The 26,434-nt window shown below is 45.5% G+C and overlaps 1 protein-coding gene across 2 annotated transcripts in view; it reads left to right on the forward strand.

Moving 5' to 3' along the window:
* Positions 1 to 25,020, forward strand: part of SEPTIN6 (septin 6) — a 49,048-nt gene extending 24,028 nt beyond the window's left edge. For both annotated transcript variants that reach the window (XM_032476121.1, XM_032476120.1), the window contains exons 4-7: positions 11,928 to 12,114; positions 14,610 to 14,771; positions 21,271 to 21,367; positions 24,293 to 25,020. In XM_032476121.1, coding sequence (XP_032332012.1) covers positions 11,928 to 12,114; positions 14,610 to 14,771; positions 21,271 to 21,367; positions 24,293 to 25,005 — 1,159 coding nt within the window. In that variant the 3' untranslated portion in view covers positions 25,006 to 25,020. The remainder of the gene's footprint in view (positions 1 to 11,927; positions 12,115 to 14,609; positions 14,772 to 21,270; positions 21,368 to 24,292) is intronic.
* The last annotated feature ends 1,414 nt before the right edge of the window (positions 25,021 to 26,434 follow it).

The raw sequence follows: 26,434 nt of genomic DNA on the forward strand, positions 1-26,434 counted from the left end.
TGCAGATTGCTCAGCATCTCAATTAAATTTCTCCTGGTTCTCAGTAACATACATTCAACATGTCTAACACTGGAAAATGACTTGATAATTATGGTTTAGGAGGGCCCAACTGATACAGCCCCTTAGAGGCTAATCTACTTCTATTATATGTGTAATATCTTCATTGTTTTTCCTGATTATAAATATGATACATATTCATACACAATCAAATAATACAAACTGCAAAAAGAAATGAGAAGCCTCCTTAGAATTGGGCTGGGGAGCAAGGTGGAGTCAGCGCCAGGGATTTGCAATAAAAAGCCATATTTTCTCCATTCTGACAGAGCCATGTGGGCATAGTTCTGTCAGTGCAGCCACATTGACATAGAGCCTTAGGAGGCCCTGCTTTACCTAGGGCGCAGGGCCAAACTGAGACAAGCAGTGACAAAGGCCATATCCCGGGGAAAGCCACCCTTGGAAAGATGCTGGACCAAAAGGAACTCAAGAGGAAGACAGGACAGGCTGGAAGGAGGTGTCCTTAGTAACGTAGGCTTTGGTCTCAGACAGACCTGGGTTCAAATCCCATCTTGCCACTTATTAGCCCAAGGATCTTGGACAAGTGTTTTGTGCTGGTCTCATCTTATCCATAACCAGTGTTGTGACTGGACCAGCTCTTGTGGTTCTTATCATCATTGCAAGACGCCCTCAGCAATAACCATCGGGAAACCATGGGTGGGGGGGGAGATGTGTTACTGACAGGTCCTGGAAAGGACAAGGCACACCTGGGGCTACACAGGGAGGTCATGGGTAGAGAAAAAACCTGCGCACAGGGCCTCATTCGGGTTCTGCTTTCATTCGGGTTGGGAGTGGGAGGCCTATAGTTTTGCGGGCTTGCTCTTTATTGGTGAATTTAAAACATAAGAGCAGGAATTTAAAACATTGGGAGAGAAAAAACAAGCAGCCTAAATGGTCAGTGATGGAAATCAACCAAGCTCTTTAAAACAAAGCCTAAGGTAGGGGGTCGGAGGGGCTGGTTCCTTATCTTTAGGTGGCTGGCAGTGTGTTTACTCGAGATAGCTGACCTTGAAGCGGATGCCTTTTTGAAGTGGATGTCTCTGAAATCAAAGCTGAAACCAGGCACTTGCATTACAAAAATGCAAGTTACAACTGTCAGGGCTGATACCACAACTAGGCACTTACATTCTCTATACCCCAGTCTTCTGTCAAGTGGGGATGATGATCATACTAATATCTGCCCGGAGGCTTGTGGTGAGGCGGACTCAACATGTATAGCACAGGAAATGCTTAAATAGTGCCTGGCACAGGGTAACCAATGAACAGAAGATATCATGATGATCATGAGTTTTATTGGTAGAAGAATCGAGGGAGAGTTGTATCATGTAGCATATGGGAGGGAATGATAAATGGTGTCCAGGAAGATAAAAACTGAAAACTATCTATTGGGTTTGAAAACATGAAGATCATTAATACACTTAGGAATAATAATTACAGATAAATTACGGGTAGAAACTAGATTGCTGTGAGTGAATGGCAGGTAAGGAAGTAAAGGCATTAGAATGGCAAAAGGAGCGACTGAACAGAAAAATGAGTCCAAGATCATATTCATGTTTATATGGCAATTTAGTGTATGTAAGTTAGCAGGGGAAGAATGGACTATTCAAGAAGATGTGCTGGGAAATAGGCCATCCACTAGGAAGAAATAAGATGAGACCCTCCCACACAAACACTATTCACAAAAATAGATTCCAGTTGGATTAAAAACAAATTCTAAAAATATGAGGGGAAAATATAGAAGATTTTTATCACTTTGGAAGTAGAGAAGGCTTTTCTAATTGTGACACAAAATCCAAAAGTCAAAAACACTGACAGATTTAAATTCATTAAAATGAAAAAAAAAAAACCCTTTGTATTGTGAATGGAAAGATGTTGCCTCTCGTATCAGTACACAAAGGATGTTGTGGCCATCAAGCCAACAGCCACGGCAGCCGCCCCCAACTGTGGACCCTGAGGGGATTCAGGATGGAGAAAAACAGGATACTGGTCCTGGATAGTTAAGATGCATATCAAAGGAATGATTTCAGTGAGCCCAGGCTCTTGCATCTCTCCATACGCAGAAAAGTGCTAAATTCATTAACTTGAGATGTCTGGTTTTCTTTAATAATAATCTTTTGATGTTCTAACTACCTGGTTTTTGTTGCAAAATCCCCTATATATCCTGGCTCCTCCCTTACCTCTTCTTTTTTTTTTTAATTTTATTTATTTATTTGGGGGGGGAGGTAATTAGGTTTATTTATTTATGTTTTTAGAGGGAGTACTGGGGATTGAACCTAGGACCTTGTGCATGCTAAGCATGTACTCTACCACTTAAGCTATATGCCCTCCCCCTCTCCCTTACCTCTTGTAAGGAGTCCCTCAGTGCTATCTGAGAGGCTGTCTTCCGGGCTTAAGTCCTCAGTTTTGTCCACCAAATAAAATGTAATTCTCAACTTTTAGGTCTGCATTTTTTCCAGTCGACAGTCTATTGAAAGATACCATAAACAAAAGTAAAAATAAATTACAGATGGGGAGAAAATATTTGCAACCTATAAACCAGACAAAGGATTTTTTTCTAAAATGCAAAAAGATCTTCTACAATTCAATGAGAAATAAACAGGCAATTGACAGAAAGGAAAATGTAAATGGTCCATCAACATACGAAATGATGGTCATTCAACTTCATCAGGGATTAGGGAAATGCAAAATGAAAAATGAAGTATTTTTTAATCTATCAGATTGGTAAAAATAAAAGATAAAAATATCCTATCCACCAACATCGAGTACTTTCATTCATGTTGCTGTGAGTGTAAATTGATAAAGATTTTTTTAAAGGGCAAATTTGATGGTATCTATTAAAAATTTAAATGTGACTGTTTTATGAGCCGGCAGGTCCACCTTTAGGCATATACTTTAGAGAAACAATTGCACAAGTTCATAAAAAGCAAGGATGTTCACTGTAGCATTCATTATGGAATAAAGAAATTTTTTAACAGTCTAAATTTCCACCAACAGAGCAACTTAATGAGCTATTGTACAACCATACCATGGAATTGTATTTGGCAGTGTAAAAGAATGAATTAGATCTATACATACTCACATAAAGATGTTGTTAAGTGAAAAAAGAGGTTGCAGAATGATACACAGATCATGATGCCATTTGTGTAAATCTGTCCCTTTCCAATAAAACAAACATTTGTCTGTCTCTCTGCTTATAGAGGCATAGAAGAAGGTCTGTAAGGATAATCAACAAACTGAAAAATAGTAGTTACTTTTGAGGAGGGGAGATTAAGTACAGATACTACTTGCATAATTAAAAACAAATTTTAAAAAATTGAAAGGAAGCAGATAAAGTGGGTGTAGACTGCTCACTTAAAAAGCTTTTCTGAGCTGGGAAAAAGATAAAGCGGTGTCTAGAGGGAGGCAAGGAGGTCAGGGGTGACTTTTGTGAGGATGGGAGAGATGATGAGGGCTTGAACAGGAGCATATGCTTCATGGATATACAAGAGGGGGCAGATGTGAGAGAAAAATATCCACATGACATGTAACCAAATTGATATGGAGGGATCTAGTTCAGTTTATAAAATACTAAATGTCTACTGTGTGCCAGGTACAATGTGAGATGCCAGTGTTACTGAACTCAGGTTTGGCTACTCACTGCTCAAAAGCCAATAATTGAGAGGCAAATGTTGGGAGAAAAGAAAGTTGCTTTAATCAGAAAAGCCAGCAATCTGGGAAGAAGGTGGATTCATGTCCTGAGGCCAACTTCGAAGATTCTGCTCAGCCATGACAATTTTTAAAGGGAAAAAGGGGAAACAATCTCAGTTAATCATTAAGGTAGGAGGTCAGATTTTTCGTCATTTTTCCATTGTGTGCATACCTGCTGACTTCTGATCTTCCTTTAGAATGCTATTTACCCATGTGGTCTGCTTGCAATTGGATGCTATCCTGCCCATGTCATCCACCTGCAAATTTGCTGAGGGAGGAAGTTGAGGGTAGAAAGTCAGTCATTCTTTTTCTTTTGTGTGTGTGTGTGTGTGTGTGTGTGTGTATAAATATATATACATATATATACAAAATATTTATTTATTTAAACATTTTTTATTGAGTTACAGTCATTTTACAATGTTGTGTCAAATTCCAGTATAGAGCAAAATTTTTCAGTTATACATGAACATACATATATTCATTGTCACATTTTTTTTTCGCTGTGAGCTACCACAAGATCTTGTATATATTTCCCTGTGCTATACAGTATAATCTTGTTTATCTGTTCTACATATGCCTGTCAGTATCTATAAATTTTGAACTCCCAGTCTGTCGCTTCCCACCCCTCTCCTTGTATATATATTTTTCATTGAAGTATAGTCAGTTTACAGTGTTGTGTCAGTTTCTGGTGTACAGCACCATACTTCAGTCATACATGGACATACATATATTCACTTTCATATTCTCTTTCACCATAAGTTACTACAAGATATTGAATATAGTTCCCTGTGCTATACATTATGAACTTGTTGTTTATCTATCTTAAATATGTTAGTTAGTATCTGCAAATTTCGAACTCCCAATTTATCCGTTTCCACTCCCTTCCTCCTCTGGTAACCATAAGTTTGTTTTCTATGTCTGTGAGTCTATTTCTGTTTTGTAAGCAAGTTCATTTGTCTTTTTTTTTTAGATTCCACATATAAGTGATATATAGTATTTTTCTTTCTCTTTCTGGCTTATTTCATTTAAAATGACAATGTTCAGGTCCATTAGAAAGTCAGTCATTCTTTAACAACTTAATTCTTCATTCTTACTCCTTTTAATCCAGGAAAGGAATCAACAGGTTAGGCAAGGCATTGCGTACCTTCAGTAGAGAAGTCAGAAGTTAGGTTAAATGTTACCGAGTGATCTCATTTTTATAATTAGAGTTTAAGGGGAACAGAAATAGGCAAGCAGGAAAGAGGCAAAAGAGCTGTTTACAAATCCCCACTTGCCAGATGTCATTCCATTTCTATGGGATTGGGGCGAAGGTCCGTCTTCTATATGGCTGACATAGTGGCCATATTCTTAGAGTGGAAGATGTCAACACGGGTTTGTAGTATCTCTTTGCTGACAGTTTTAGTTGCCCGCTTACGTATAAGAGCAGAGCAAGCTACAATTATTTTGATCCCCTCAAAAATATAGATTATGATGAGCAATAGTGTTAATCCCATTCTTTTGAGGCCAGATCTTAGAATTGTGCTAGCCATAGACTCAGTACTGCTCAAGACGGAGCAGCTTATGTCATGGCTGCAGTTTGGTCATCATGCAGTTAGTGTTTTCCCTCTGGAGGCAGTTATAGTATCTATCTATAAACAGCTCAAGAATGTGCATCAGACACTGAAAATTCTGTGACTCTATTATCCTAATCATTACCTACTTGAACCTGCTCTTTTGTGACTTAGGGAGGCCTGGGAAACTTCAGCTTTTCTACAAACAAGAGGCATGGGACATGGAGGAGACTTTGTACTTGGGGAGTCCCCACTGAGTTCTGTTCCTTTTCACCAGAGGTACTAAGAAATAAGGCACAGTCTTTAGTTAAGGAGCTCACAGTTTAGAGGAGGGGACAAACATGTACACAAATTCTACATAATGTGGTAAGTACAATAACAGAGGTATGTGGAGAGGGACTGTGGGAACAGGAAGAGTAGCGATCTGGTGGTGGGAATATAGGTGGGGTGAGTTGCTGAAAGGGGAGAAGAGGTGACCAGGAATGGCTGAGCTAAGTGTTGAAGTTTTTTAGGATGAGTACAAGTTAGCCAGTTGGCTTACAGTGGGTATTCAGGGCACATTTGTTGAATGAATGAATGATATACACACTGATGGGAAAAATAAAATAAACATCTCTAACTTTTCATCATTTAAAAACAAAAGTATCCAGCTCACAGACATAGAAAACAAACTTATGGTTACCAAAGAGGGAAGGGGGGAGGGGTAAATTAGGAGTCTGGGATTAACAGATTCACACTACCGTATATAAAATAGATACAGCAAGGACTTATGGTATAGCATAGGGAACTATATTCAATTCCTTATAATAACCCATTGTTAGAGCAGGCAGATAGTTAGATATGAGCAGAGAAAGGGGGACCCAGGCCAGATGTCAGGAATTGGGCAAAAAGGAGGGAAACCCTTCCCTCCTCAATGAATATTCTGCCCATTCATTTTCACACCTTATGTAACCAACTTGCCAAAGAAACCCAGTGCAGCTGCTCACCTGAGCCTGCCTGCTCTCCCCTTGAGAGTGGACTATCTACCCGTTACTAAATCCTCACTTTACTTTCTTAACCTCCCTGTCTCGTCTCTGAATTCTTTCTGCGATGAGACAAGAACCTAATCACCAGCAACACTATAATGGAGAAGAATCTGAGAAAGAATATATATACATTTATATATAAATATATATTTAATATAGCATATATTGTTATATGTAATGTTATAACATGTAATTATATTATATTATTATTTATATTTATATATATAGCTGAATCACTTTGCTGTATACCTGAAACTAACACAACATTGTAAACCAACTATACTTCAAAAAAATATCCCAAACTATCCATTGAATGTAGTAACTAGGATGCTGGTGAGGGTAGAAAACAGTCTACAGTGTGTTGAGGAATGAACAAGAAGTAAAAATAAATAACTAAATGAATAGATTATTCTTTCAAAAAAATCTCCATCCATCCATTTAAATATTCATTGGGCACATATTATATGCCAGACCCTGTAGTAGGTGCCAAAAACCAAACTTGACTGCTAAGGAAAGAAAAGACACAGGGTAGTAGCTGGGGAGAAATGTGTGGTTGAGAAGGTTTGGGCTGTGAAAAGACTTTTTTTTGAAGTGAGGGAAGACTCAAGCCTGTTCATTGATTGAGGGGAGGGAGTGGTCAGTAGGAGGTGAGGAGCTGATAGATAAAGCAAGGTTCTCAAAGAGCCTGAAAGGAATGAGGTCAAGTACACAAGGGGTGATGGACCTGGAACAGGATGAGAGACCCCTCATCCTCAGAGACTAGGGGGAAACAGGAAAGAGTTGATTTCTTTTTAGAAGGGAGGGAGTAAGGCAGGTCAGGGTGGTGTGAACCTGGTGGCCTTGATTTTGTTGATAAAGTAGAAGGTAAGAGCATCTTGTGAGAGGGAAGGGGTTGTGAATGAGTTTTGGACCTTGAGGAAGGTGGTGAAAGTTTGACGTGGTCAATGAAGGCAGTGGGAGAGGAGTCAATCAAGGCTGAGCAAAGGGATTGTCATGTTGTTTTAAAGGCTTACATGAGGTTGGAGGCCATGAATTTGGGTGCCAAGACCCCAAGTTTTGTGATTGCTTCTAGCCAACTTCAGCCGCAGTGCTGTAGGAGCAGGGAGCAGATCCTGAAATGTGTTCAGCCCAGCAGTTTTGCTAGGCAAGGAGGGTAGAAGGCAGGGGTGCAGTGGGAGGTGAGCTGATAAAAGAACGGCTTGGGGAGTCAATGCTGGGGGTCAGCCTGGGCTGAGAAGGAGGTGAGGCCAGGAAGGGGCTGATACCCTGTGAGATAATGGAGAGGTCAAGGTACCAAAGGATTCTATGAGGTTAAAGATCAGGTTTAGGAAGATTGAAGGCAGAAGAGAGCTGGAAAATTGTGAGGCTGTGGTCAGAGAGTAGGACATTAGAGGATTCTGGGGTGAAGCTGGTCTGGCTAGAGGTAAGGTGTGGAGGTGACTGAAGCAGAGGGAGCTGAGGGTTGGGGAAGTTGAGGCAATGGAGAAATAATGAGGCTGAAGGTTGATGGGTTGTCCACAAGCACGTGGCAGTCACTCCGAATGGGGAGAAATACTGGGGGTTAGGCGCCCCTAGGAGAGGATGAAATAGGTCTCAAATGGAGAAAGGGTTTTGCCCTGAGGTAGAGGAGTAATGATGTTTTCAAGGTTCATCCTGTGGCAGCCTGTATCCGAATTTTCTTCCTTTTAATGGCTGAGTGGTGTTCCATTGTGTAGATATTCCACCTTTGGTTTATTAGTTGATGGACCTTTGAGTTGTTTCCACCTTTGGGCAATTATGAATAGTTTATTGTTTTGCCTTCATTCACTAATTCAATGGCTCAAACCTGTCAAGCTTGTTTCTGCCTCAGCACCATGACATTTGTTACTCTCGCTGCCTGGGATACTTTCCTCCCAGATTCTCCATGACACTGTGATTCTCATCCTTGCAGCTCCAATGTCACATCCTCAGAGAAGCCTTCCCTGATCACTGTGTTTAAAGTAGTTGAACTCTCAGCCACTTTTTATCCCGTTACCCTATTTTATTGTCTTCACACACATTGCTATCTGAAATGAATAAGAAATAGTGCCTAGACCTGGGGCTGTTTTGTAGCTTTGGCCCCTTATGCAATCCAATGAGGCCTATGGGCTCAGAATAACATTTTTAAGTGCCTGAAAACACCAGTGATACCAAAAAATACAGTTACCAAAATATTTTAAAAATTGTGATTTAGTTAATCTATGTGCTTTTCTATTAATCCCTGAATTAAGAATATCTATATGCAGGTCTAATAGCTATTATAATTTGGAAGTTGTGATGATTATAAATGCTGTTTTGAGATATTTGCAACAACTGTAATAGGAAACAAAAATATTGGTGATTTCTATTGGTTATGAAATCATGGGCACTGCTGAAATTATCGTAAGCTGTTACCTACTTTTGTACCTGAAGAGACTGCTAAAACCTCAGTTAGAGCTTAGTGAAAAAGATGGGGGTGTATGTGTGTGTTTTTCTATCTAAGTTCATGGATCCTATAAATTCCATCCATAGATAGACCCCCTTGGAGGTCTGTGGATCCCAGGTTATGAACTCCTACCCTGAAAAGTAAAAGATAAACAGCCGTGATGAGGAGGCGTAGATAGAGTATGTTGGAGCTGGGTTTTGTAAGAGATGGAATAGACCATAGTAAGCTGTGGGAAATGAGCTGGAAAAAAGCTGCTTTTGGGTGTGAGAGATAGAGAAGTTTTCAGTTGAGAAGGGTATGAGAGAAACAGCATCTTTGAAGGGAAGTCAGGTGTCACTTAAAGGAAGGGAGCATTTTGTGAGGAGGTTGCCTATGGGAGTAAGGGGTTTTGTTTACCATGGACTGGGGTCCAGTGAGCACAACAGAGTAGGATGGGGGAGGTGGCCACCATGGGAGGATGAGCCATTGGGAATGGGTTGTGACTCTCACTATATTCCAGATACCATGTCGGACACTGAGGATATAAAGATAGATAATGTGGGCACACACACAACATGGTGACAGTGACATGCGGGTTGGTAAAGAATTACCAGGGACTGAGAAGAGTTTAGGAAAGTTTAATAGGCATGCTGCTTTAGGTAACAGGGGGCTACACAGGCGAGAGGTGCCTGAGGGTAGCCGTGCAGGGTCTTTTATTGAGGGAAGGGGGCTGTGCACACAAGGAATAGGGGCTGCATGATCAATTCATGCACAGGTCCCTGATCTGTCAGGGATTTCTCTGAACAATAGGTTTTAGGACTTTGATAAGGGCAGGATGTGAGGCCTGTCCACCTAGGGTATTGTGAGATGCTATCTCCTGGGGCGATGAGTTTTGTTAGGGTAAACACATATCCAGGGAAGATGTTTTATATCTTGCAGAAATGCAGGTATGTGAAGGGTCCTGCAGGGAGGAGTGGGGGTTAAAGTGTCACTAGGCTCCAGGCACACAGAGAACCCAGGGGTGGGGGTTTTATGACTCCAAAGAGTGCCAGCCAGCTCCACAAATAAGACTCCAGTTATAGGATAAATACGTATGAGGGTTGTAATGTACAACATGACAAATATAACAAACACTGCTGTATGTTGTATAGAAAAATTGTAAAGAGAGTAAATCTTAAGAGTTCTCATCACAAGGAAAAAAAATTTCTATTTCCTTTATTTTATAACCTATATGAGATGACAGATGTCTACCAACCTTAATGTGATAATCACTTCATGATGTATGTAAATCAAATCGCTATGCTGTATACCTTAAACTTATACAGTGCTGTATGTCAATTGTGTTTCAATAAACTGGAAGGAAAAAAGAAAATGCAGGAAAAAGGGGAAAAAATGAAAAAGACAAAGATGAATCACCCATTTAGGATTAGTCTAAACGAAATACTGTTTGTTGGTTGGCTGGTTTGGCTGGTCTGATCAATGCACCTCTTCAGAGACCCCAAGAGCCAGAGACATTAGCAGGAAGATAGGCCCAGGGTATCACTACAGATTCAGCGGAAAAAAGCTAAAAGTGCATTGTTTTCTTTCCTCCTTTCATCCCTTTTGTAGAGCAAAAAACTGAAGTTAAAAAAAAAGATTAGTGTAATGGAGGGGGAAAAAAAATGTAGCAGTGCCGTGATTAGATCATTCAAATGAGCCAATCATCCAAAATTAATTAGATAAACCTAAGGGATGCATCCCTCCGCCCCTACTCCTAATTTTTCAAGAACCTTCTAATGATCTCTGCAACCAAGAGATTCTTTGATGCTACGACCCTTCAGAACAATGTTTGGCTCAGAAGGATCAAAGGAAGAAAGAAAGGACTATATTTTTAGATTTTTCCCTGGGGCTCTAGAGGTACCCGGCTCTCTCCTCTGCATGTAGCTCTCAGAATCTAGAATTGTGTGATTCTTTTTTAAAAAGTTATTTTTCCCTCCTCTACTCAGGGGATCTTTCAAAAAGACGCAGGTTGGAGGCTCCTGCAAGTGAGAGGCATTGGCTGAGCCCAGCCCCTCCTTCGATCATGTTCCCTTCCCATCTGGCAGTGGTATCTGCAAACCCACGGCCCCGGGCCAGATAACAAACCTCTTCTAGCTTGAAGGGAGGAAGCCCCAGATGGAGAGGCAGTGGACAGACAGGGAGATGAGAACAGAGGCAGGGCTGAAGCTAAGCTGACCTAGTTAGAGCAGAAAGGGGCTGCAGGGGGGCAGGAATGGCCCGGGAGAGAAGTGAGAAGCTTCCCAGAACAGGGAGGAGTGAGCCGAGGACTGACTCTTGGCTGAGACTCCCTGCAAGACTTGGAGCCACAAAGGGGAGCTGTGTGTGGAGACTCAGTGAGCCAGGTGTATGTGTCCGTCTGTTGAGGGTGTGTGGGCAGGACTAGCTTTACCAACTTTTATATGAATACTTAGATTTTAAAGTCACAACCTTAAAGGAAACGAGAACTGGAAAAATATCTGTACCTTAGGGGAGTCAAGTGGGGAGCGCCCTGAACCCAGCAAGACTGAGCAGAACCCAGCACGTTCTGATCAGATTCCCCAGTAGCGGGTCAAGGAGAGGTCCTGACCACCACCGTGTATCCCGCTCGTGTATTTAGGCAATGTGGGGGAGATGCAGGAAGCAAAGACAGGGGTCCAGCCTGGAGGGCAATCAGCCCATCCACAGGTACTGCCAATGGGTTCCATACTGCATGGGGGCCCGGGGGACAGGAAAGTGCCCTTCACCATCCCTGCCCTTCACAAGGACACAGTCCATCTGAGGGAACACTAATCCTTGGGAAGCAACGGTAAGCAATCCAATAGCATAATTCTTTTTATGCTCCTCGGTCACAGAAGGGATTTCTAGCATAATTGGGGAAACATGGAGAGGTGGGCATTCATCCAAGCTTTGAGGTCGGGGAGGGCAGGCTTTGGATGAGGAGAGAGAAGCGGGCATTCCAGAGAGAAAACACGCCAATGGGCACACGTTTGGCTCATGTGGGGACCGAAGAGGTGGCCGGCCTGACGGGATCGGAGCCCCCTGAGCAGAGATGGAGAAATCCAGCTGGTTAGGGAATTGGATTACCAGAGGGCATTTTAAATTTCTAAAAGAAACGGTATCAGAATCCAGGTTTTTGAAGTGGTCTGGCCATTTCCCTACTCTCCCTTTTAGCTACAAGCCCATTGTGGAATTCATCGATGCCCAATTCGAGGCCTACCTACAGGAGGAGCTGAAGATCCGCAGGGTACTGCACACCTACCATGACTCCCGCATCCACGCCTGCTTGTACTTCATTGCCCCCACGGGTCATTCCTTGAAGTCTCTGGACCTAGTGACCATGAAGAAGCTGGACAGTAAGGTACGGAGGCAGGCGGGAGGCGGGGCCAGTTGGGCTCCCTCTTCCTGGTCTCTTGTGCAACAGAGCTGCCAGATTCCAGGAGAGGTTCTGCGGCTTCCTCCTCCTAACCTTCATTCCCTGTCTCTCCGTAAAGATGGTCTTATGGTTCCAGCACCTACATTAGATGCTTTGTGATGTCTTCCCAGCCCTGGACATGGTCTGCCCTGAGCTGTCTTTCTGCCCTGATCCCTCTTGGGAATAAAGGTGGATGCAGGCAAGACAGCTGTCCCCGTCTAAGGGTCAGGCTTTGGCAATGGAAACGTGTTTTCCCTTTGTCCTAGTGTTAACTGGCCTGTGCTAGAATCAGACATGCAAGCTTGATTTTGAAAGTTATTATTCTTATTTTCAATATTCATATTTATCATAGCAGCTAACATTTGTTAAACCCTCATCATATGTCATCACTGTCCAAGTACCTCATGGAGTATCTCACTGAATCCTTACAACAACCCTGTAGGGTAAACACTGTCATTATCTCCTATTTTATGGAAGAGGAAACTGGGGCTCTCAGAGGTTAAGTGACATGCTCATTGTCATATAGCTTCTGGCAGCACCTAGATTGGAACTCAGATCTGCGGCACCAGACCTTGGGCCTCCATACTCAGGAGAGACGGCGGTGGGAAGCAGGCATGTCCTGCTTTAAGAGAAACTGAAAAATGCAAGTCCCACATCAGAAGTAAATTAGACAGTGATTCTTCATGTTAAAGGATTATTGGTTGTGCAGAAAAATTGACCACAGGATTCTCTTTTAAAAAAAGCCTAATTACTGGTATATTACCCCCCGAACATTGCTTATGTGCCTGGCACTGTGATGAGTATTTTACATGCATTATTTTTATTTCATCCTTCCAATAATCCAGTGTGCAGGGTACTCTTATTTTTCCCATTTTTCACATGGGGAAACTGAGGCACAGTCGGGTAGCTTGCTCAAGGTCAGACAAATTGTCGTGATTCTGGGACTCAGACTGAGCTCTCTGACTCCAGGGTATTGTATTTTATAAAAAATTCTACTTCATTTGCAGTTGTTGAGTAGCACATCCACTCTAAAAACTGAGTTACAGCTATCATCAAAGTAGGAGCCGTCTTTCATTTTTCACAGCAATGAGTTCACTGTCCATGAGTCACAGGCCGCTTGGGAAATGTCGCCATGCCACACACATCTTGAATAGGGCAGCAGAGAGCCACGCGGCTGGTGGCCTGGCTGGTAGGTGGGTGGGCTGAGTCAGGTAGGCAGGCTTCGGCATACGAGGAGGGACGAGGTGAGAAGTGACAAGAGCTGGCTCTGCCTGCTGTTTCACCTTGGCAAGGGCTTTGACCCCCCACCCCCTAAAGACTTCAAGGGAGGTGCCTCCAAGGTCCAGTCTTTCTCTGACCAGCACAAGAAGCTGTGGTGTCAGCCTTTTGAGGCACTCCTAAGATAGTGCAAAGGAGGCAGGATTTGTGTTAAGCCTAGAGCTCCTTTTGGGGCCCGGGTACCACCCATGCCAGCCCCTTGGAGTCTGCTGGCAGGACTGACTGTGCTGTCTGTGTGAACCTGAGCTTAGCTGTGCTGTCTCACTAGGGCGTGTGCATTTCAAATTTCTTTACCTTCTGGCAGTAAAAGCCTTGTCCCTTCTTCAAGGAATTTCAAGGATCAACGTTCAGGTGTACTGAACTTTGGGGTGACATTAGGCCTTTCTCCTGCTGTCCAAAATTGGGCATTTATACCTGCTTTCTTTATGCAGAAATTAATCACAAGATTCTGGCGTTATAACTCTTTTTGTCTAAGTCTCAGATCAAATTGGTAACAGAGGGTCATCTTCACGTCAGCAGGTGAGTTCATTGGTGTTTGCTGCCAGAAAGAGGACCGGGTATGGCTCTTCACAGAGCCCTGCCCTGCCATCGCCCTTGTGGTGTCTTTCACACTGGCTAGGGCTAGCTTGTGCCAGATGGGTTGGGACAGTTTACTGTTAGCAAGGAGTGGCTACCTCTTCCTTTGTCACCGCAGATTCCCATCATCTTTCTGCTTCGAACCACCCAAGCAGTGACCTTGATATTTAGATATCATGCAGCCCATCCATTTGGATCTGAACTGGTAGGTAGCTCATGGTTAAGACTCTGGACTTAGGAAGAAGACTAAACTTGGATCTGGATCCCTGTTCTGCTACTTACCTGTTCTGTAGCCTTGGACAAGCTACTTAGCCTCTCTGTGCCTCAGTTCCTCATTGGTAAAATAGTGGTACTAATACCTCCTGGGAGGTTTATTTGTCAGGGTTAATTGTGTTAATCCATGTAAAGCACTGGGTTCAGTGCCCAGCACATTGTCGTTTATTATATTGCTATTTGGCTACAGAGGTGGCCAGTCCTGGATCACTGGGTTGAGCTGCTCCCGCTGGCAGCTGGTAGAAGTCCTAGTTCATGCTGCCATCGGCCGCAGATGACCAACAATGATGCCACTTTGCTCCTCCCTTCCCTAGGTGAACATCATCCCCATCATTGCCAAATCAGATGCCATTTCTAAGAGTGAGCTAACGAAGTTCAAAATCAAAATCACTAGCGAACTGGTCAGCAACGGAGTCCAGATCTACCAGTTTCCTACAGATGATGAGTCGGTGGCAGAGATCAACGGAACCATGAACGTGAGTGGGAGCACAGGGGTTCAACTTTCTGTCCATTTGCTCTTTATGATGAGGATGATGATAATGTTACCAAACAGCAGTCAAACATCACCATCCATCTTAGGGTAGTCAACTCTTGATTATTTGAGTCTCAGGTATTCATGAGAAAAAATCCAGAAGCAAATAACTCCTCTCTCCCAGCAGTGGGTAGTTCAAAGCTTCAGAGATGCAGAGATTGATAGCCAGAGACTGAGAAAGGGAAAGGCTGACTCCAAGGAGCGGCTAGAGCAGGGGATTCAGACCTCTCCTTCTATCCTCCTCTTTGCTGCCCCTCTGGTCTCGGCTAGGCCGTCCCCAGGGGACTGCTGGAAAGGCAAACAGTCTTTGTCTCTGACCAAAACAGTGCTGCAACGATTGATGTGGCGAAAGAAGGAAAGGCTGAAAAAGTTGGCTGGTTTCAGAGACTCGAGAATCTGTACTCAGATCATCAATCATTTTTCCTCTGCCCCTGGGAGGAAAATGACATGTAGCCTCCCATTTTTCTGGTGACTAGAGAAATGTTATTTTTAAGTTTCAAGCTTATGCTTTGCTTTATTAGATGTGTGTGTGAATGAATCGGGGGGAAAAAAAAACCCTAACCACTTGCCATCTTTCCTCGCCTCCCCCACTTCCCCTCCTAGAGGAGTGAGTAATGAAGAAGGCAGAGAGTCAAACATCTCCTCATGCGTCTTTACAATGTGTTGATGCTGTTGCTGTGAAATCTTCAATGTTGTGATTTCAAGGAGACAGCTAATAGCTTACAGAAAGCCTCTGCTTTGGGAACAGATTTCTTCTTCTCTATCGAGAGGCATCAGTTTTTCCTAATGACATAATGCCTGGGTATAGCCAAACTCAGGAAAGCCTTGTAATAAAAGCCATTTTTAGAAAACTTTCCTGCTGCCACCGCCCTCTAAGTTATCATTATAGCATCAGCTGCCACTTCCTATGAATTGGCCAACAAATTAGCATAGCGGGGCAGCAAGTCATTGTCTCGCCTGACTTCCTGCTCATCAGTACACCCGAGATATGTTTGTGTTTAGAAGTCCCTCATCATCTTTGACATATCTGGCCCGGGATAGAGCTGTGTGGACTGTGGTAGGTGGAGTTGTAGCCTCTCTGACTGGTTGTGGGCATTAAAAAACTGAAAAAAAGAATTAGTACTTATCCTCTCCAGCACTCAGGGTGTTTTGATGGAAACTAGCTTCTGTCATGATGAGAAAACCCGAACGGGTGCCTAGTTTGCAGAAAAATTGGAGCCTAGAGAGAAGTCTCATCAGGTGTCGCTGGCACTGATGTCTGGGAGCACCTAGTCACCTCAGAACATCGGGCTCCATAGATAACTTCCAAACTCTGATTCCCCAAGTCCTTAGGCAGCCTTCAGGCTTGTGGCTTGCTTTACTAAGAGTAGACAGGGGCAAAGAGTCCTTAGCAACCTCAGGGCGTCACACAAAACAACCTCTCACTGCATCGTGGATCAGGAGTGACAAATATTTGCAGCTCTGCCCTTGGCTGGGCTCTGGCCCCTTACTGGAAACTTGGGCAGGCTCAGCCTCAAGGTCAGAAACTTCCTATGCTACGAAGCAACAGTGCTCAGCTCTGCTGTTCTGGCTGTGAAGGGGCTCTGGGTCTTTTCTTACAATAATCCAAAGTTTGCCAGTGTTTCACTTTGTAAAACTAAATTTGGGTGGCTTCAGGGTTACCCCTACAATAGCATCGCTCAGCACACATTCCCTTGCGTTCCACCATGCTTTTTTGAGCAGGAAAGATGGATGGCTCACGGCTAGTGCGCCTGGGACTGGGCATGCATGAGGGAGCAGGGTGTGCATGTGAATGCTGTGTGTTCTGTGTGTTGTGATGGGGGAAAGGGTGGGGAGTCGCTACTATCAAATACATACCCAGGATTGCTCAGCCTGCCTGCCAGTGGAACAACTGTGTCAAACTGGGTCTTCGAACAAGCCGTGGCCTATGAAGCTGCATCGTCAGAGACCTGGGCTTGGGTGGTAGGAGGAATGGGTGCTGGCCTTTCAATTCTGGATTTGACTCCAGCCCCACAGCCTCAGCCACCCCAGCCAATTGTCATGGGAACCGGATTGGAAGAGTGGAAGAAGCCTCTTGCCCAAGTGGAGAAGACCGGACAGTCCTCTCACGGCTCCCCATTAGGGATTTTCATGGCAGAAAATGAGAGTCTTGAGGTCTCGGCCACCCCCTTGGCTTCTGAGTGGCTCTGAAAACACTTATTTCGGCTTGAAGGGGCGAGCAAAGGGAGGGAGAGGTTTGGTTGCATGCCACTTTCAGCCTCTGCTCTAATAGCTCTCAAGGTTGTAGACTTTAATGCTGAAGATTGCTGTGTTGTTCAAGTCAAATGTTGTTCTTTGAATGGTTCAAACCATGGTCAGGGACCCAGGGAATAGGCCCTGTTACTTGACTCAGCTTAGTCGGTTGGCCGCCTGTGAAGTCTTTGGTTTTCCCACACATTTGGGCCCAGTGAGAGCACATGGGTGACCAGTAAGGTCACAGGGAGACCCCTAGGCCAAGCCTGTCCCTCCTCCTGAGGCAGCAGTACCATTTCCATTGTTTGCACATCCTTTTGTGCAAATCACCACCAAGGGTTGACTTGAGAGTGAATCAGACAATGCTCAGTCTGATTTGCTCAGTCACCGGTAGGAGCCTGGAATGGAGGCAGCATAACCAGCAGCATGACTGGGGAGGAGGAAACCATGCCCACTCAGGATGTATCAGATGAGGAATAAAAGCTCCTGACAGCCTATTTCACTGGCTAAGGGGAATGGTCATCTAACCTCCCTATTATAACGTGGGTAGTGGAACCAGAATAGAATAATTCATGCCACTTGGATCATCAACCACCTTAAAATGTACCAAGAAGAACTTAAGGTACACACCAGGCTGTAAAGACAGTGAATCTGGGAACAGACTCCCAAGAGGGGGCTTGGGACTGTCATTTTTTTAATTTTATTTTTTATTGAAATGTAGTTGATTTGTTGATTTACAGTGTTAGTTTCAGGTGTAGAGCAAAGTGGTTCAGTTTTATATATATATATTCAGATTCTTTTCCATTATAGCTTATTACAAGGAATTGAATATAGTTCCTTGTGCTATACAATAGGTCCTTGCTGTCTATTTTATATACAGTAGTGTGCATCTGTTTATCCCAAACTCCTAATTTACCCTTCCCTCCACTGCTTGGGACTACATCTTGTTGGAGTTTTTTGAGACTGGGGCATCAAAGGTAAGAAAAAGTCAGACACAGTCCCCTTAGGAACCTGGCCGTGTTTCAGCAGCAGCGCACTGTCTTGCATCTGCCAGTCTCCTCCCTGGGCCCACACAGACAAACTGTCACCCTCATGGGCGGGGTTGGTTGGAGGGTTTGCCTTCTCCCTGCTTTGCTGGACTCTATTCTGGCTGTCAGAGCCATCAGTCTCTCAAAAGCAGCAGAAAGAGGGCAAGGGCTGGCCCCGTGATTTCCTGCCCTTCAGGATTAGCTGGCTTCCAGCAGACGTCATTTAGCCATGAGGCTGCCTCGGGTGGCTGGGAGAGGCTGGCACCTGCATCGCAGTGTCCTTGCTGCTCCCTGGGAAGATTTGCGCACAGGAATCAGGGACCTGGGCACCTCGGTTAACTTTTCTGTGCACCGGTTTTCCAAATCACGAATGAGCTTTATAATAACTGCCTTGTAAGGCTGTTGTAGAATCAAATGGAATCTCCTTGGGAGCACTTGGAAATGATATCCTTGGATATACTTATCAGAACAGACTTTGATGCCAGTTGCAAAGGAGTGTGCTGTGGGAGGTCTTGGGAGCTCTCTAAAGCTGCCTTCGTGGGGGCTGTGTGTTTTAGAGCAGGGAGGGATAAAATGACAGCAGTTTAAGGAAGAGGGGAAGCAAGTGACCCTGTCATTCTAACTAACAATGTCTTTTGCAGCTAAAAATAGCAGACCCAAGGGAGTACTGACTTTTTTTTAATGCCTTTATTCTCTTCTTGGGTTTTTTTTTTTTTGTTTTTTTTTTTTTGCTCTTGAGCCTAGAGAGTTACTTCTCACTTCACATGCCCTCCTCTATCACTTTCAGCTAAGATGCAAGAATGGTTGAGAATGATACACGCCTGGCTCTCTTTCTCACCTCCTCCCTTGGTCTAGCCCTCTGCCATCACTGCTCCTTCGCTCTTTATGTTGTGTGACCGAAGCTTTGGAGTCTCTGCATGAGGGGCAACGTTTTCCCAGAAAGCTTGGGTGTGGTTTTGAGGCTCCTGACATGTCTTGGGTCCCTGAGGTGCAATGAATTGTGCCCAGGTTACCCCCCAGTAAAGCCAGCTGGCAGAGGTCAGAGATGCCCCAGCCCTTAGGCAAGGTTTTCAGGAATTCATTGCTCCTCCCACCCTGCTCCCTGTGTTGCATGCCTAATGACCCTCTTGATCATTCCCCTACTAGGACTGCTGAAACATTTCCCACCTCCACTCCTTTCCCATCTTCCATATCCATAACCTCTTTCCCTCTTTCCTCTGTTTTCAGGGACCATCTGATTTCTGATTTCAGGGACCGTCAGCAGAGTGGGAAGGGGTGGGGGAACACCTGAGATGATCACAGAGAGCAGCTGAGGGAGGGTGAAGGAAGAGCCCCTTCAGTTGGATGGCCAAGCACCTTGGGGAGGCGGAGGTGAGCAGATGTCCTAGAGCTGAGCTCTCGATTAACTCCTGTGTTCTTCCATTTTGAAGAACATTCCTGGGTGCGGAGCTAGAGAACGAAGAGGAAGGATTAGCTGTGAGATCAGCGTGTAGATTTGAACTGCCTCTTACGACCTGGCCTTGCATGGCCAGTTCACCCCTGGGTTTAGAGCTCTTTCCTCATCTGTTGCCCAAACCCGCCAAAGAGGAGGGGCAGACCAGCAAGGGTGGGCTTTGAAGTCAGAGAAACTTAGATTCCACCCCTAGCTCTGCCTCTCTGGACCTCAATTTCCTCTTCTATAAAATGAGGATAATGAGAATACCTACCTCATAGTGTTGTTGTAAAGATTCAACCTGATAATGCAACAAAGAGCACCTGGTTTGTGGTATACGGAACTGCTGCTAATAGCAACTGTAGCTCCTGATCCCATTAGTACGATCGCTACTACCCACTCTGTGAAGCCGGCTTTGACTTCCCAGGAAATTAGCTGCCCCTTCCTCTGAGTTCCTCCAGCCCTCAAGCCTCTGTTTATAGTCTGGCCCCTCCTGTATTATCATTGTTGCCGTGCCTCTCCCCTACCAGACAGGGCACTCGCCAGGGGCAGGCTCTGAGCTTTTTCAATGTTGTATTCTTCTTAATGCCTGGCACATAGTAGGAGCTCAGTAAATATGTGTAGAATGGATGAGTGAGCAAGTGGGTCATATCTGAGATCAAGGCCTGTTTCTCCAAGCAGGCTAAGAAAGCCTGCTCCAGTGGACTTTTGGCTCATCCATGTAAAGCCCTTTGCGGTAAAGCCCCACCTGGGATCACCTGGCTTGTAAACACAGTATTTATTCAGTGCTTCCACTTGGCCAGTGGTGACTCAGCACATAGAACCTGGCCAGCTCCCTGCGGAAGAGGGGCCATGAGTGCTTCCCACACCCCACGCTACCTACTCGGGGCAGCTGCGTCTTCTCTGCTGCACGAAGCCAACCTCATCAGCCGGGCCCTGCTCCTCATCACCCTCTCCCCTGTGAGCACCAAGCTCATACTCCCGTTTGTACTTTTCTTTCCTCTCCTACTCCCGTGGCTGTGCCACTACCGTTCAAGGAGTATTTATTAAGCACCAACTGTGCACAGGGCATCAGACCATACACTTGAGTCCTTAGGCATATTCTGTCTTAGGTGATTTGGGGTATATGATTCAGTCTTCCCCCAATCCAGATTGTAAGCTCCCAGAGGGCAAGGGAGTGCATCTTCTTTTCCTTTTTTTCCCTTACAGCACCTGAAATAGAGCCCAGCAAGTGATGGGCACATGGGTAAATCCTTAGGGACTTGACTTCTTGGCTCAAGAGTTCAATGCAAGCTCTTGCTCTGGGGAAGGATGAGAACCAGGAGTGTGCATCGCAGTCAGCAGTGTGGTCTCAGTATGTGCCTATTCTCGGGGCTCTCACACTCCAGGAAGAGGGGCACTGATCCCAGCCACCTCGGTTCTCCTTTAGTCTCTGTGCACCTGGAAGAGAGACTGAATAGCTTGCTCGTCTGGGTATCTGCTTATTATTCTGCGTATTTTCTGTCTTTGTTCCCTCTGCACTTGGCTGTGTCCTGTTACCTTCTACTGTGAATTTCTGAATGGCAGAAGCTTGGACTAGGCCTCGTCTCCCCACACAGCTCGGGAGCTTAAGAAATGCCACTTGATGATGACAACAGCGAGGGACACCGCGGTGGGAGGACCAAGGCCCCGGCGATGAGCAGCAGTTGTACCGGGGGATGCTCAGCACCTTTCCCCTGGAGTTCTGAGCTTCTGTCTGCCTCCTGTTTCAGGCCCACCTGCCGTTTGCTGTCATTGGCAGCACAGAAGAACTGAAGATAGGCAACAAGATGATGAAGGCACGGCAGTACCCCTGGGGCACGGTGCAAGGTGAGTGAGTCTCCAGGAGACGGGCTGCTCTCAGGGATTCCCTTGATCTGTCTCTTTGATTGTCCTTAGCCACTATGTGACTGTGTGACCCTAACTTGTCCCTGATCTTTACTGATTCAGCTTGGGCCCTTTGACCCCCTCATGGGGGTTGCCAGCCAGCAAACTCTGGCTCTGTACCTGGATTCTCTGCAGCTAGCAGGCTCTCTTTGTCTCCAACGGAGAAAGCATTCTTAAGACAAAAACAAATGTAGTCATAGGAAAGTAGGAAAGAGTGTGCGAGCAAGCATGTGTACCCACCAGAGTGTATCCGGAGATGTACAAGAATGTCCACAGCAGTGTTGTTCATAATAGCAAATACTTAGAAACAACCCAGATCTCCATTAGTGATAGATTAGATGAATTGCAGAATGTTCATATAATGGGATATTATACAGTAGCAAAAATGAATGGACTATGGTTACATCTACAGGAAAGCATCTCAGAAACATAACATTGAGCTAAGTAAATCATAGAATACAGGCTGTATGAATCTATTATATGAATTCCAAAAGTCGACAAGACTAAACAAGATATATACCTTGAGGAATTCATGCATAAGTGGTAAAACTATAAAGAAAAACAAAGGAAGGCTCGCCTCCAAAGTCTGGAGAGTGGTTAAGTCTTGTTGCAGGGACGGAGAGGTGTGCGATCAGGAAGGGACACAAAGGGACTTCTAGGGCACTTGGTGATGTTTCACCTGGGCCGTGGATACACTGCTATTCATTTAAAAAAATTCATTAGATCACACCTTTCAAGCACTCTTTTATATGTATGATTATTTTGCGATTTAAGAACAGACGTATTGTCTACAGGCTCAAGAAAGTTCCTTTTATAGTCTGCCTGACACGTGTTAAGTAAGTTACCCTTGGTAGTAGTCAGTTCAGTGGATAAACCCAGGCCCAAGACATTGCCATGAGTAGAAGAGGAGTCTGGTTCTCTGAGTCTCCAGCTATATGCTGGGTGGCAGATGGCAGGGGCATTGTGTGTGAGAGGGTGGCTGGTTCCCCGCCAACTCATCCCTGCCACTGAGCAAGCACCCAAAAGCAGGTGGGAGGTTGTCCATGTCGCATCAAAGGCTGACATGTTCTAGGACACACCAGAGACACTCTGGTAGTAGCTGGCTTTTCCACCGGTATGACAGCACTGGTTATCAGAGCTGTGCTAGATTTTCATCTTCTCTACCACTTGGGGCCAGGGATGCTCCTCTAGGAACATTTGCAGATGGTTTCTGGACCAACAGTCTCACCCTGGGAATGAACTTGTAGTCTGAGAGACGGGAAGTTGAGGTGAAATGAGGAGACGCTAGCAGACGTGGTCCCAGTGACTCCCCCTGGTTCAGACCACCTGAGCCTAACCAACAAAGGGGCTTTTGAAAGTGTTTCTTGTAAGTCTGAGTTCACTGTTCTGTTTGAGTGAGAGAAGCTGTCCACTGTCTGGTCCTTGCAGGGGCCTTGGAGTCACTTCTTCTGACTGGTTGCCAAGGACCACTCTCCTGAGATGGAGGAGGTCCTGGGAAGCTGATCTGTTCTGTGACAGCATATCAGCGAGGGCCTTTCTCCCACAGGCAAAAGGTCTTAAGCAGAGGGGTTCTGCAGGCTGATCTGGGCTTTGGAAAGATTGCTCTGACGACCACAAGGCAGTCTGCTGCAACTTTCCCCGACCCTGTCATCCCAGACCCCCTCCCTGTCCCCCACAACCTTCACCCAGACCCGTGAGGCAGAATCTGGGCTGACTGTGCCTTTTCATCATCTGAGACGCCACTGTCCTGGTGTGGTCAGGCCAGACACCCCCATCCCAGCAAGGTGGAGCCATGCCTGGAGACACGTGTGGGAGCACTGCTCACACCCTTATCTTCCAACCAGAAGTTCCTTTGCTGGGATTGGGGCCACATGTCCATCCTTCTTGGCCACTGCCCCAAATGCAGACCTTTACCATACTCTTTTGAGGAGGGAGCTTGTTCACTTAGGCTGGAAAGTGGGGCCTATTCTGTCCTGATCACCAATGCTGCTGTCAGGCTATTATCCACCCTCTAAAAACACCTCCATTGAAGCTTCTGTCATCTAGATGGGCCATGCCTGTGCTCCACACCCCTCCTTGTCCCTGTCCTATTGATGTCCTCATTCTTCCCCCTTGTTCTTTGGACTTTGGCACCTGGTCATAGCCTTGGCCTCTCCTTTAGATGACCTGGATTGGAATCCTAACTGCAACTTTTTAGCTATGGAAACTTGCCTAACTTCATCGAAGCCTTGCAAGGAGTCCCTTATCCGCCTGATGAATTCTTAGTCTTCCTTAAAGAGTCATCTTAGGGGTCTGTCGCCTTTTTGGTGAAGTCTTCACTCGCCCCAGAGTTCTCAGGCCCCCCTCTGCTAGGCTTTCATTGCACCTTGGCTGTATACCTCCATGGTGGTAACCTTTGCTTTGTATTCTATTCGTCTATTTGTGTCTATTCTTCCACTAAATGGAAGCCCTATGAGCAAGACTTCATAACTTTGTTTCTGAATTCCCAGTGCCTCATACAATCCTGCAGAGATTCTGCAAGTATTTCTTGGATGGATGGCTAAATGTGCATTTGCCATCATCCTGAAAGTGGTGCAGAGCAAAGCAAACTCTCCTATGAGTGTCAGATCGGTGAATTTGGGTTGAGGTGCTACTGAGTGTCTTCTTAGATATTTTTAGGGCACTACAGTTTCCCATTACTGTCATTCTTGGCACTTTTCATTTGTCTTTTTAGTAGAAAAGCCAATTAATAGGCAAAATCACAAGCTCTGTATACAAAGATCAAAAGTCAAGGTTGCTGTTAGACATTTCACCTCTTGTTTCATCCATTTCTGCTTCTTCTGGCCTTCCTTTCAATGTACTTTCCATACCCCCACCCCGGCCATGCAGTTGAAAATGAAGCTCACTGCGACTTTGTGAAGCTGCGAGAAATGCTGATCCGGGTCAACATGGAGGATCTCCGGGAGCAGACCCACAGCCGCCACTATGAGCTGTACCGCCGCTGTAAGCTGGAGGAGATGGGCTTCAAGGACACCGACCCCGATAGCAAGCCCTTCAGGTACCTCTCCCCCCAGCCCAGCCCAGCCCATCCCAGCCCAGCCCAGCCCAGCTCAGCCCACCCAGGGGGTGTGGATGCCTCGCCCTGCAGAATTCACAGGGGAAGCGAGACAAGGGTGCCCAGACCCAGAGCTGTGGGGCTAAGTCACTTGCCAGTTCCGCTTGCCCGTACTTTCTTGGCCTCGGCACACCTGCCAGGCGAGCTGTGGCAGGGCGGGCTTCATAAGCGCTGCTGCCCTGCTTCTAAGAGCAGGGCCAGGGAGGGGGCCAGGGGACCAGCAGAGCCGATGGTCTCGCTGCCACAAGTAGATGTGTGGCAGCTGCCAGCCCTGAGCCTGGGCCTTCTTCCTCCACGTGCCAGTTTGTGCCTGGCCTCTGCCCCACTTTCTTCATCAGGCTCCGGCTGCTCTGTTGGGTTTCCAGTCTGTTCTTTACCTCCCTCCTCCCCAATATCAAAATCAGATGGGACCAGACAACAGTCATTGCAAATGTGTCAAACCTCTGGCTCTTCATTCGCTGTTGTTAGTATTTGCGTTCAAGTGTGAGTTTTGTTTTGACCACAGGATGTTACTAATCATTAACATTTCAAATCAGAATCTAAGATGCTTTCAGAGAAGAGGAATGTTTTTGAAAGTATTGCTTCAAATGCTTTCAAGTAACCATGCTGATGGGAGTTACATGTTTAAGTATCCGATCTCTATGCATGATGTGTGACATAAGCCCTACCTTGTAAATGATGGTGTGGTGCCCTTCGTTGGAGCTCACATCTCCTTTTAGGAAATGTCAGGCCTTGGTAAGTGAGTGAGGGGAATGCTTGTGGGCTAAGAAGGCCTTCAAATGGCCTCTGAGATCCCAGAGGACTTGCTCACAGCAGAAAGCCAGCCTGGGGGCAAAGCATAGCCAGTCCTTTGGGGATACCTTGTTCTGGAGGGGCGGGCTCACTCCCGTTCATGGACAGGGGCTGCTGGAGCCCCTGGGGTTGGAGGAAAACGTGCTTGTCTCTCTGGTGTGTGTTCCCTTAGCTTTCTGGCTCCCTCCCCTCTGAGAGCTTTAATCTGCATCTGCAGGGGGTAAGAGGTGTCATCTAGTCCCCTCCCCTCCTTGACTGCATCCTGACTACCTCTGTTTCCCACATTCTCGCCCTCTGCACACTTTCTCTGCTGGCTCCTTTCCATGTTGCAGGCAGACATCTTCATCCTAAAGAAACTCCCTCACCCTGCTCCTTGTCACCAGTCTTCATCCTGTCAAGGAGTTTGGCTCCTATGGGAAGGAGAAAGAATTGTTCTATAATTACTTGGCTTCTGCCCCCACCATGTTGCTGAATGGAGATGCCTCTCTCCAAGGTCAGCAGCCACATACTCGTGGCCAATTACACTGTGGCCTCTGAGTTCCATCTTTTTGGATCTCAGCACAGTGTTCGATACCCCTCCCCACTGCCTCCTTCCTGAAACTCTCTCTGCTTTGGCTTTTATAGCACTTATCTGGCTGGGTTTAGTCCTCTCTCATGTGCAACTCCTTCTCAGCTTTATTGGCCGGTTCATTTTGTTCAGTGTAGTCCTTTGCATGTTCTTTCCTAGGGCCTCTGCTCCTTTCACTCTCAATTCTTTTTGCAGCTGGTTGTTTCTACCCTCACAGCCCTAATTACCACCCAGAAATAGGTGACTCCCAAGCTAAAATCTTACTTTTGAGCTCCAAATTGAGTGATCCCCCTGCTTACTGGAAATTTTCACTTGGACATCTCATAGAGGATGTACCTAAAACTCAAGTTGCCTAAAATTTAATTCATCTCTTCCCCTCTTAAACATACTCCTCCAGTGTTCCCTGCCACAGTACACGGTGCCACCATCCACCTGGTTGCCCAGGTAAAAAATCAAAATCATCTTTGACTCCTTCCAAGTCTTGGGAGTTCTGCTTCCCTTACTGTTCTCCTGTTCCCCCACCCCCTACCACCCCTTAACATTCAGAGCTCATCAT

The sequence above is a fragment of the Camelus ferus genome, chromosome X (assembly GCF_009834535.1).
Source record: "Camelus ferus isolate YT-003-E chromosome X, BCGSAC_Cfer_1.0, whole genome shotgun sequence".
In the NCBI taxonomy this organism is placed as follows: domain Eukaryota; kingdom Metazoa; phylum Chordata; class Mammalia; order Artiodactyla; family Camelidae; genus Camelus; species Camelus ferus.